The sequence below is a fragment of the Hetaerina americana genome, unplaced genomic scaffold (assembly GCF_022747635.1).
Source record: "Hetaerina americana unplaced genomic scaffold, ioHetAmer1.1.p SCAF_1, whole genome shotgun sequence".
Classification (NCBI taxonomy): Eukaryota; Metazoa; Arthropoda; class Insecta; order Odonata; family Calopterygidae; genus Hetaerina; species Hetaerina americana.
In genome coordinates this window covers 82,149,125-82,162,434 of record NW_027286069.1, presented here as the reverse complement: position 1 = coordinate 82,162,434, position 13,310 = coordinate 82,149,125, and the positions used below count along the sequence as shown (strand labels likewise).

The following is a 13,310-nucleotide window of genomic DNA, read 5'->3' as shown; positions in this document are numbered from 1 at the left end:
ACCATCTAAGTTTGCGAATCCTCAGTATAACGTCAAGACGCATTAAAATGGCAAATTGGATTGGGCCTCTGGCTGTTTCCGAAGAACATCGTTTATGGGGCCCCTTACCTTAGTCAAATATTTGTAAACGATTCAATGTAAAGTCAGCGATGGAAATACAATAAAGGAAGAGATGAATTCTTTCCTAGAAAGTAAGAATCCAACTAATATTCGTAGAATCGGTTCTACAGGCACTCTCAGCACTTAGATGTTGACCAAACCCCCCGAATGAAACGTATTTCGCCATTGATATAGTTAAAGAATGGAGAAGAATGGAGGGATAGTGTAAACCGATCTTAAGATTGAAATACTGATGATGATGACAGTTGGCGAAGAGGGAACACGAGACAGAAAATTAGGAAAGCAAATATATATGCTCAGAACTGAAAGCGAATATTAGGAAGTTATCTGGAAAAATAAAAACGTTTTTTTCGAATTTGAAGACGAGATAAAAGGGTTCCAATTCAGTGCACGTTAATTGACGATTTGCTGACGTTCATAGATTGGGTATATAAAATGTACATTTATTTTATAATGGGTTATTTTATACGAGACTGACACATCAATAAAAATATTTCCTATGCAATAATTTAGGAACACATTTATTAAATCGCAGTGACATATAAAACCACACGAGTGTGACTATATGCCTTTTGCGGCAGCGATTGCCAAATTTCCAAAATTTTGTTTTACGCTTCATAGTTCCACCTAATCCAATATGAATATAATAGATAATAAAAGGGAAAATATATTTTCAACTACACTTAAAATTAACACTTAAATAGCCATAAACAGATGACTTTGCCATTTATAGAGGTACAGATATGTTAACAAGTTTAAGAGTGTGAAGACTGTTATCGCCACAATTTTTATTGCGTTGAAAGCCACATTTAACATGTGTAGGAATTGTAAAATTCAAATCCGTGATGCAGTTTTATGATATTCTCTAGATAACATAGCTAGGAGAGATGTCACCCGAGCCAGGTAGCTCAGAGCAAAATCTATGACAAAGTAATTATACTTGTACACTGGAATAAGGCTTCAACCTCCAGGTAAAAGGACACGTTAGCATTCAGCTATAAAAGTAACTGAATGAATAATCGCAGGCGATTTCATGACGCGAACAGGAATCAATAGTAAAAATTATGCACACAACAGGGTATCGCGTCATGATAAGGGTGGCGTTTTTCATGGATAATAACACGTTTGCTATTACTTGCCCAACTGTGTTAAGGGTAGCCCCGCGACCAATTAGCTCTAGATTGTCATTAAGGAAAGACGAAAAAATGATCCAGTGCGAATCAATCACACCAAAATCCACATTTAATTTTGGATTTCAATCAAACCTTAAATGTTCTTTCTCTGCTGGTTAAATTTACTGGCACTTCCATTCATTTGGCCAACGAAAACCTAGGAAACTGTAAAGTTCACTTCACCGCTATTCAGTCATTGTTTTTCGTGTGTTCTCATCTTTCATCTTCTACGTTTGCGTGTTCTGTCATATTGCAACATTATTGGCTATGTAATATGACATCTTTTTACTCGTAGAGATGATCCGTACCAGGAGCTCGTACCCATTTTCCTCCACCCGCGCTATTTGAAAATATTATTTGATTTCTGTGACACTATCCGTATCCAAGGATACGACTTTTATACAAGGATATGACTACCTCTTCGACCCTACCTCGATTGTGTAAATTTTACACGCCATTGGGCTGATTGCGAAATAATAAAATTGAATTGTGATTTTCCACAGTGATTTATTCCGCATAAACCATTGCATTTTTATCAGGTATCAGCTGAAAAATTACCAGGCATCAGGTACATTATTATGCATTTCTTATACATGTACCTGATGATGAGGCACTAGAATTGAATTGAGTTGCACGAAATTAATTGCTGAGGAAAAGCACAATTTTATTATTACGAAGTATGTTTAATTTCCACAAAATTAGAGCCTGCCTCTACTACTTACAGCCGTAGGGATTGCTTGGAGGTCGGTCGGCTATGCCCTCACGTATTAAACCAACCTTTCGGTTGATCACTGTGAGTATTCGATGCCGCAAGTTGGTTTTCCTGTACATCATACACTTACCGCTGTTGTGTCCCACGAGGGATGCGGCGTCCGACCTGCAAAGTAACGGGAAATCATCGCAAAGGGCTGCAAAGGCTCTGTCCAGTCCCGCCCCTGGACGTAAGATGTTGTGCTCCACGAAGTCGGCTCCCAGTAGTTCCTCCTCCGGCTTCATGCGGAGGCCGATACCCTTGTCGATTAGCTGCAAGGGAAATCATCTCCCGTCAGTATAGGAGACAACTTCTAACCGGCTAGAAGGCTGGATTACAGCATTCTGGGATCCGTACCGATTTTTAGCTACGCCTATTACATTTGGGGAAAACAGATATTGCCTGCATACCAATAAGTTAGTTACTCCAGGACTATGAATGGGATCACGCTTGTTTGTACATTTATTATGCTTGGTAATCAATCTTATTCTAGCGCCACGCATCCAAATGCAATTCCCAACCGTGGGCAAGCGCTTGATGGATTTTAACCGTTCTCTGATCTCATTTAAGGTATTTTGTTGGCCTCATATAAAATTCATGCTTTGGGAAAACGTTTCAACACTTTAATTTATTGATGAAAATGTCAAGATATTATTAGAGCATCATAAGTTAGTCAAATACTTGGCGAAAGAAAATAATAGTTATTTTTTGCCAAATATTAATCAGTTTTCAACAAAAGTTAAGGGTATTCTATATGTATAAATAAGGCAATGGCATTGTGTATTATTCATAAAATATGATCATGAGATCGTAATATTAATAATCCAACGTTCAATATTTAATCTTGGGCCATCGTAGCTCATTTGTCAAAATTGAATAGGTCTGGAGAAGAAATTATGATTAATAAGGGAATAAAATTAAGAGATCTAAATGATTTTACAGGACAGAATAAAAGTGATACATGAAACATCTGGTGTTCAAAGAAAAATGGATTGACAGCCGATTCGGCCGCAAATACTAAAAAAAACGCGTGTGAGCTCTTTCCATCTGTAAGCACAGGAAGAAGAGATGGGCTCACGCGAAAATATACAGCAGATTATCTTTCAACAAACGGCATTAATGCAGGCTATCCCCTAAAAAAAAGGGCTGGCATAACATGGCATGGCAAAACAAGCGGCACATTAAAAAAATGGGTGTCCATTACATTTTGATAGCTAATTTTAGCCACGCAGAAGCTTCGGTGGCAGTCATTTGTTATTACTGTACATAAGAATACGTCAATGCTTAATAACCACGAAATAACCCTCCGCAGACGTCATCTCTAAAAACAATCGGCAAAGGGAAGAGGCCTCAATGCCAAAATTAAAAATATCCCGCCTTTTACTTGCTCAAGGTTTCTTGTCCGCCAAGGACATTTATTTGAGAGAAAAACGAAACTTGAGAAGTTGAACTGATAAGTAATCAAGTGTACAGATAAAAACATGGATATCCCATTTTTTATTTGAAAAAAAAACACATTTAAAAATTTTTTTTTCACTTTCAAACATCGATCTCTAAGAGAAAATTTTCCCTTTGTTCCCGTTATTGAATAAAATAAAAGTAAGACGCACGCCAAAAGCCAAGGTTACCTACGCCATATAATACGCAGAAGATAATGTTCAACAAGAGAAAAATAACGTTATATTTTCTGAACTTCAATCTCATCAGAGTAATGTAAAATTGCGCGCTAGAGGAATTCCATTCATGTGAACAAAGTTTTCATATGTTACTGATGATTCGTATGTATATGTATGCATGTTTGACACCCATACTTTTCTCATACCTACCCATAAAAGAATGAAAGTCAGCAAACTGGACCAGGTCACGTAGCATATAGCCGAGAGCACTTGCACGCCCAGAAGGTACCATCCACCTCCTGTGTACACATGATTACAAAATGTCATTAGTGAACTAGGCAAACAACACGCCTACCCGATAAAAGGTAGGCGATTATCCACGATCCTCAGTGGACATCTAATGGCTGATTAAATGGGAAATAACAAGAGACGTCAATTTTACGTCGATCACTGAAGAGGCTCCATTTTACTTGATTGCCATAAAATTAACAGAGAATAATAATAATACATGAACCAATAGTAGTCCAAATATGATATTGGAACTCATAAAGACTAAAGTACGCAGACTGATATAGAATACCAACTTTTTTTTCAAATCTTGAACTTACTGGGAGAAGTAATGTATCAAGCCAACAATAATTTTATTCAGCCTTTCCAAAGGAATTATTTCGCAGGCTCTTTGTCTAATAGATTTATAAATAAAATATATGCATGCATCTATTTACGTACAGGTATTTATATATTAAGTGTCATAACATGTAATATGCCTGGTTCAAAATCATTAATTTTTAATGTGGCAACATACAGATAAAAATACCACATTAAACCCAAAATCCCTAAGGTTTTTTTATGGGCTAGGGTTGACATCCCCTTACATTAAGGAATCTCTATTAGGAGTGTGAAATTTAAGTAAACAGAGTGGAAGAGTGGTCACTTCCTTCCCTTGTGCCGCCTGTGGTTTTCAAAAAAATCACAGAATTGGGTGCGAAGCTGCGGGCGACCAGAGTCATCACTCGGAACCGAACGCGGGCACTCAGACCGGTAGCCAAGCGTCCTATAGACTGGGATACTAAGCCTCCACAAACATGCCAATGATATGCATAAACTGTTATAGGTAATACTGACCATGAAAGAGGCCCGATTCTCCTCGAGTAGTATCCAAAAGCTGCGGGTCGCTCGCGAAAAGGCCCACAGCAATAAGACCCCACAGGCCGCAGCAACCTTAATTCATACCATGATGCATTAGTTTTTCATGGAAAATTTGTATTCCAAAGAAATTTCTCATAACCATACATTTGATATAATCTAGAGAATAGGAAGAAAAATACATGAAGATTTTAAAATGACTGCAGTGAAATTGAAGACACTAAGCTAGTTTCCTGGTAAGTGCAGAATGCCGTAAGATACCGTTAGTTTTAACAAAATTAGATACCCAAAACAATGTGAAGACCTGAGTTTTACTTTCCCCGTTGACTTCGGAGGTTATAAATACATTCTCAGAAGACTATTTATGTCGCTTGTAATTACGTACTCTTAAATCTGAAAACCTCACCATACGGCATATAATATATTACGACAGTAAAAATTATGCTATTTTATAATTACTTTAGTGTTTCTTTGAACGCGTCAGTTTACTAAAACCTAATTTAGAAAAGAATACTTGTGAATTCACAGTACATTCATACCGCACTAACTAGTTTATTCATGCTAATAGATGTACTCCGGTAACATTAACAGCTATGGACAGCGTTCAAGGAAAATACTACGCATTCAAATAGATACTGTAATTTGATGAAGGACTATTTAAGCAAGTTTTCTCTACAGATAAATTATTAATTTATTTAATTAAAAACTCTGCATTAAATTGTAGCTTTAGTTGGCAAATTAATGTGCATTTCACCATATCAATTATCTCTAAACTCGACTACAGCAACGGTTTGTCAAACTTACTTCATAAATTCATCGTTGTTCTAGAATTTCACGCCAAAAATTAATTAACCTTCAGGCAATGACAAATATCAAACAAATCCTAATGTATGTATAATTGCTTTAAATGCTGATAATCCATTTAAAATTAAATTTACAAGCTAAATCAGAGATACACGACATTTTGTAATACATTTTGCACATTTGTTTGCACGAAGATCCTTTTGTTGAATGTTTCAATTTTCGTTTAGCTTATGTTTTCGGGGTAAAATTTAAATGATATTGCCAAATTCATCAAAATTCAATATTTAAGTCGATTGAAAAAACAAAACAAAAAATTTTTGTCTAAATTTGAGGCAGTGATTTTTGACTAAAATTAATAATTTTTTTTCATTTTCCCTTCCAGTTATTATTATATTGAAACATCGTATGTTTTTCAGTGGGCAGAAGGATGAAGGGGAGGGCACAGTACAAGAGAAAGAACGATGGAAGCGTAATCGGAAGACTTACCATGAACAGATGAGGCTCCCACGGGGTCGTCAATTCTCATACGATCCCAAAGGGGCATCATTAGGCAGGCCACAGTTCCGCCCACGGCGCCTATCGTCAGTCCCTCCCAAGGACGGTAAAGGTAGCAACCAGCTACAGGGAAAGTAATTCCACGATAAGTAAACAGAGAATACATATACGACGTATTTACTCACGACGATGGGAAAGAAAAAAAATACAGACAATGACTTATTATCATTATTTGTTAGGACATTTAATACTATATACTCTATATAAAGGAAAAGTACTCAGAGTTGAATAGGAACCTGATATAGAGTAGGATGGATTTTTTGTTTTGTTAGGAGTAATAAAATGTTTGTTTGGTAGTCGTGCCCATCCAAAAACCTACCTTAACCGGTAGATTACCTTAAAAAAAAGGAAACATACAGCATTTCAAAAATAATTTCAGCCAATGGAGGAAGTTTATGCATTTCGAGCTTCGAATAGTACATCTTGGAAATATCTGAAAAGCTAATTTTCTCCAAAAAAATTATAATGATAGAGAATTTATCAATACGTGTTTCCCTCTAAGTATTACATATGAAACTCTTTTTTTCTGTTCACGGCCTTTGGTAGCACGTTAATATCATGCTATACTGCTCCTAATAACATAATTCAAATGTTCTCCAAATACGCTTGCAAAGGCGAGCGGATGATAATTATAGAATTAACGATGTATCTGATGCATTATTAACTAAATTTAACAGTTTTAAGCTAAAAAGAGTTTTCTCAAAGTTATCTTGGTGATGTGAAACACTTTCCTAAAAGAGGAAAATTAATTCATTGACTTTTAATAACATCTGAATAATGAAGAGAAATTTTGGTACGTGCATAGCTATTGTACGTTAATATCTTGATTGTCCATTCTGCTTAGAACTGCAAAACTCTTCCTAATGATGGCATTTTATATACTTTTTGCTGCTATATGTTAATGAATACGCATTCCGGTTCAATGATATACACTTCTAAATACAGCTTTGTTAGGTCAAATACTACGCAATATTGTAAACACATCGTTTCTCAAAAAAGTAACCATGAAAAACTGAAGTTATGAATATTGGTTTGATTAAAAAAAAGTATTACATCATAGATAATTTTTCTTTCTATACCCCAGCATTTTACCTGCCAATTGATTTTAAATGTTATCTAACTCTACGGTGTGCAAGAATTCAAGGTCAACGGGATGAAGAACCCACATGAAGTGGAAGAAGGGAGAGGGGAGAGAGAGCAGATTCATTTTTTTCTATAGCAATTTTTTAATTGATATTCTTATAACTGTAAACTGCAGTATCGGGAATAGTGCCCTTCAATCCCGGTAACTGAAATGGCTCGGGTAGAAAGAACACTTCGTTCTTAAAAGTTGAAACTAAAACCCATAGCCAGACCAACTGAAGCATGATTGGGGAAATATCAAACGACCACGCTCGGAATCAAGAATGACAGATACTGATGCATATTGAAAATCTACGAGATCAATGACTCAATGATAAAAGGGACGATGAGTATATTCTTCGTTTTACTCATCAAAAATGCAAAATCCTGGTAAACTGAATTGCAGGACTGCATATAGGAGAAAATAACTTGAGTAAATAGTTCGACTCAAGAATCGGCAGGATTGGCAAGACGATTCTAGTTCCGCAAGCTTAATAAACAACAAAAGTTCCAAGTTTCTGGGTAAAATAATCAACTCTGTACTGGTCTCATAAAATTTTCAAACGGAAAGAATGTTACGAAAAGTACTATCCTTCTTTTTCTTTCAACTTTGGTAAAGTGCAAGGTGAAAGATGGTTTGCCAATTTACGGAGACTATTCACCGTTAGTTTAGTAACGGAAATCTGTTCATCGAACACAGTGCATGTGATGCTGTGAAACGTTTACTAATATATATCCAGATGGGACACCAATACGCCCAAGAAAAAATAATTAGAATTTATTTCGGTGAACTCGTGCGAGAATTATAAATATGCATTATTTACTCAGTGTGTGACATTAATTTAAATGATGTGCATATGAAAAAAGAGTACAGGAAAACACACACCCCAATCACAACCCAGTTGGGTTATATAACTCTTTAAGAGAACATCTGTTTTATGGATTTTCCATACAAGGCTTATCTCAGCGTAAAAATAAAGATAACGAACGCAAAACCGATAGAGTCACAATAGAATGAATGCATGCCGGAGTTTTCCAGAGTGCAAAATGCACAGGGTTGCTTATTTTCACTCGATCGTAATGAATAATATCGAAAAAATTGATAAACTGTAGTAGGCTAGAACATTTCAACCATGAACACTAAAAGACTGGTTGAAAAGGAATGACAGACGAGAAACAAAACGAAAAGAAACTCTCAGACGAGAAAATGCGAGGCAAATCTCTTCATGTTTGACGTAAGCGCATCCAAATTCGGTAGCTCCTCGGCAGTTATTCGCCGTCGTATTCTTTTTCAATCAAAAGAATTACTCCTCATGAGATTACGTCCAAGCACGGAAGCGCGGAATCGAATCGATGCTTGACCACATAAACAAAACTTGATTTCTCATTTTACTGCAATCTTGTGAGGAATCTTTAAAATCTGAATTTTCAACCAATTACCTGGTTTTAGATAATTTTTATCTTAATGATCAATTTCCATTGGAGTCAAAAGTGTGAGACAATTGTATACCAGTAAACATAATTGCAGGGGAAGGAAAAGGTCTGCTGATACACTAAGGCCCAAAAAATGTCCTTATAAAATTGTACTTTCGTAGAAAAGATGCCTAGTCTTCATATGTATGCATATTAGTTTATGATGCGTAACTTTTCTCTCTGCCTATATGTATGTGTGTGTGCGTTTATTAGCATACATACATACACGTGTATACTCACGGGGTGACCCAAACTTCGCGCACGTAATTTTTTGAAATATTTTCGGTTATGAATTTATTTTAATAGACTGCATTGAACGTACCACTTAACGACAAATTATGACCCGAGAACGAAATCCGAACTGCCAGATGCTGAGCAATGCCTCTCACATCGCTGGTTTTGTAACTTAAGTTGATGATGAGGCAAGAGTATGCTTTAGCTCAGAACGTATGCACGCCGTTTACTGCTGGTTGCGTCGCAAACAATAATGCATACTTAACAAAACAGCAAAATAAGGAATGAAAAGAATATTATGATAGTGAAGAATATATTTCAAAACTACACAGAAAGAATAAAAAAAAAGATGCGGGAGACATTTTTCCGATTGCAAAGGATCGAACAAAAAAACGTCATAAAGAATGCGCTTTAGCCTTGAATCGCCTGCATACGACCTTAGCGTCATAGCACGATGTTGTACCATCTCCGGCAACTAAGGAAATTAACACCTCTTTGCCTTGGAATGTGTATATTATGAAGTTCTACAACTGTACCATGTGCACGAATTTGACTGAAATGACTTTTTGAATGGCGACCAGGAATAACAGGATGTTTCTCTATAACCCGTTGTTAGTTGGACGGTGCAATACAAAATCACAATATACTCGTAACATCTGGAAATCAACAACTTTATATCAAGTACGCAATGGTAAATTGCGTTAGCAAAGAATGGACGAATATATTTCCTTATGTTTCAGAAAGAAAGTCTATACCAAGTCTTAGCGGAGATGGAAGAATCAATCTATAGCACAAGAAGATATAATTAATAGCTCACTGGTAAAGAAATTATGAGCATTCCTTTTCCATTGTTTCGCCGTTAAAACTTAAGTAATTTTCAATATTCGTGATTTTTTATGATTAATAATTGGTAATAATAAATTGTATTTATCAAGGCGAGAGCAGAAGGGATTCCCTTTCCCGGCCTAACCCCTCCTCAAAGTATCTTTAAAATGTTGGAAGTCATTTGTAAATAATATTGGTATGATTGAAGTTAATGACTGGTTAAGTTACGGTAATAATTTTTCCAGGATAGAAATTTGTACGAAAGAAAAGACTTCATTGATAATTAATTTTACATCAAAGTAATTTTAGACTAACTTTAATACCTCGTTAACTGCTATCAAAAAGTGCAACCATATAATTCATGCAGTAGATTCAGATTTAATCAAGTCATCCTAAATTCACGATAACTAAGCAATACGATGTAGTTTTAAATTGTCGAGGGACACTATTCAAGTCGAGATCATTTTCAAATACACCTGTGGAAGTTAGGCGATAATGAGCGATACAAAATACTTAACAACATAACATCTTAATTTTGGTTACTTGACATAAAGGAAAATCCACTAAGTTCAGTAGTAGAAAAACGTTTGAAAAAATGACAAACAAAATTTACCGGGATATGGCTAGAAAATTCTTGAAAATGATATCTACAGAAAGTATCAAAATATGTTTCGGCTAATAAGGAGAGCGACAAAATATGTTGTCAGGTACAATCGAATAAAACGGAGTTTCCCCGGAGTGAAATCCATGGTAGGCCGTTGGTAACGTTTTCAACACTTGAAACGAGAGTGTGGATCGATATTCACGCCGGTGGGGGCTAATTCCCTTCTCCTCGTAAGTGCGTGCAACCCAACAAGTGCATTTCCAAAATGAAAGGAAACTGGCCATTTTCCCCAGAAGTAATTATACTGCTTCAATTCTCACGTCAGCACCAGAATGTCTCTATCGAAATATCGCTATTGATAAATCTATAATTTCAATTTCAAGTAATAGTACCTTTCCAATGTTTTAGGTTTGATTTTTTCAATGGTCCTGGAGAGAGAAAAGTTGATTTGAAGGAAAATTTACAAGTTAATTCATTTCATTACTTATTTTGTTGAAGTTCAAGAAAGTTTTCCACTACGTTTTATAATCACCTAGAAAACAGAATCCAAGAGTTAAATATAGAAATTACCTTATACTCTTCTGCAATGGTAATTTAAATTAGCATGGGAGTCGTGGTTTTTCGCACAAGTGATTTCATAACGCAATTTTAAATTCGACGCAATTTTATATTATAATGATACAATCCCCATCAGTGGGCATTCAAACCCATGACAATAACCGTGAGTTGTATTAAATGTATGTTCCATTGAACTACTTCATTCAAATAAACTCATTGGAAAAATCTATGGCAGGAAACGAGAAAAAGTAGTATGCTTGGGTTAGTAGGATATCGCTTTACATGTAGCTTTTGCGATTTTCTGCATCATTTACTTTTTTCTCACCTCTACCATGGCCTCAATCAGTCATGTTATTCCATCTGTTTGGAAAGTAGGCTTTGGACGGTCTACTTATTTATAATACGGCGGGAACTCCCTATTTCTCTCTCCATTACGCCCTAACTTCTACTTGCCTTCATGCTGCTTTAAAAGTCTACTCCCTTCCATTCTTTACGCCACCCTGACGGTTTAATATATGCAGTAATTAGTTAACTCCCTTTTCCCATAGATTTCATTCCCATAAACACGACGTTCTATTCGAAATTACAATATTTTTAAATATAGAAGCTCACGTTTCCGCTTTCTACTCCTACATACAAACTCATATTGGTAGTTCTACTCCATGTCAGAATAATATCTTTGCTAATCGCTATAGGTCTCTAAGAGTGTAATTGCGTGTCAAAAATTTTTTTTCCATGAAATCATTTGAATTTGAAATAATGTCGATAAAACCGAAAATCGACTTTGATACTTGAACCCTTTGCTGGTTACTGAGAGGTCAAAAATTACCGAATAGATAATTTAGAATACTCTCTTAAGTAAGATTTCATTTAACAGGCTCCGAGGTAGATTTATCCATAGAACACAACAGTAGTTAGATAAATAAGCATTGCCCCATTATTTCTTAAAGGAATATACTAAGAAACGTATCGTTCTGGACACCTTAAGATTGATTTGAAATAATAATTATTTGACTGCAAAAGAAAATACTTGCCAGCACTACAAAATCCTTTTTTTTCCACAAATAAAGAGAGGAGGAAGATGAATTTATTTTTATTAGATGTGCAATTTATTTATTAACGCCGATGGATGATTTTATCCAATTTTATAGCTTATGAATTAAAGTACTCAAAAAAACGACCACATATATGGGATCTTGGAAGCGAATGTTGAAGATAAGATGAATAGAAATGAGGAAGTTCTGGAAAATATAATGGGATAGAACTCTTTTAAGGACAATAAGTGAGAACAAATAAACTGGATAGGCCATGTGCGGCTAAGAAGACGATTTGTAAAAGAAATTTATTGAAGGCATGGTTGAGGAATAGGAGAAAAGGGGAGTAGAAGAATCAAGATGCTGGGTGGTCTAGGAAATGGAATGCAATTAAGAAACTAAGAAAACGGTAGAGAAAGGGCGACAGTGAAGAGCAAAATGGTGAAGGTGTGATGAAAAAAACCATAAACACAGTAATCAACCCGAAGGTCGGTTTGGTAGGTGATGGCAGACTTCACCCAGTGCTAAACCCGACGGCGTGTCTAATTCACACATCAGGGTAGGGAGCCAGTTCCTTTCCTAGTCCCGGTTATGGTTTCCCAGGAAGACCTGGTACCCGAAAAATCCCATAGCTTGGGTGGAGCTGCAGGTGCCCAGAGTGCCTTGCCCTGGAATCGAACCCGGTACCCTACGGTAGGCAGTCTAACGCTCTACCCCCTGGACCGCCACCTGGACTACCGCGAACCACGGATTGAAAAATATTCTATTAAAAAAGTAGGTGCTAATGGGTGCCTAATCTTGTAGCAACGCATTCAAAAATATTAATCTTTATACTTCTGGACACCTAAAAATCTTTCACTAATCACTCATCCGATAATGAAGACTTCAGGAATCACCAGATAACATTGAAAATATTCAGATCGATATTTTCAATACTATGCAATGGAATCAATATTAATCATAAAAATATGACCTCTTGAAACTTGAACCAGAACAAATGTTTCTGGTTTATTTTTCTTTATTCCATCGGCGTTAATTACTTCTTTTTCGACAATACTGATTATTTTCAAATACATTTCAAATTGAGCTCAAAAAGGTCTAAATATAAATGACCAACCAAGACCAATTAAAAAATCTGCTTCAAACTAATATGAGGATTTCCGGAAAGCCAAATCTACCAATGCCACTCCGTCACGCGAGCAACAACGCTGAGTGAATGGGATACTTCCCACAATTGCCAAAGAGCTCGTTTAGAATAACATCAGTCACGGCACTTAAGTCGGTTAATTTACTATT

General features: G+C 36.0%; 1 protein-coding gene across 1 annotated transcript in view; it reads right to left on the bottom strand.

Moving 5' to 3' along the window:
• The window catches only part of LOC139687124 (putative ammonium transporter 3), a 61,753-nt gene that overhangs the window by 441 nt on the left and 48,002 nt on the right, over positions 1-13,310 (bottom strand). Inside the window, exons 7-10 of the mRNA XM_071584287.1 lie at positions 6,096-6,227; positions 4,785-4,880; positions 3,870-3,958; positions 2,135-2,315 (exon numbers count right to left, since the gene is read on the bottom strand). Of these exons, the coding sequence (XP_071440388.1) occupies positions 2,135-2,315; positions 3,870-3,958; positions 4,785-4,880; positions 6,096-6,227 (498 nt within the window). The remainder of the gene's footprint in view (positions 1-2,134; positions 2,316-3,869; positions 3,959-4,784; positions 4,881-6,095; positions 6,228-13,310) is intronic.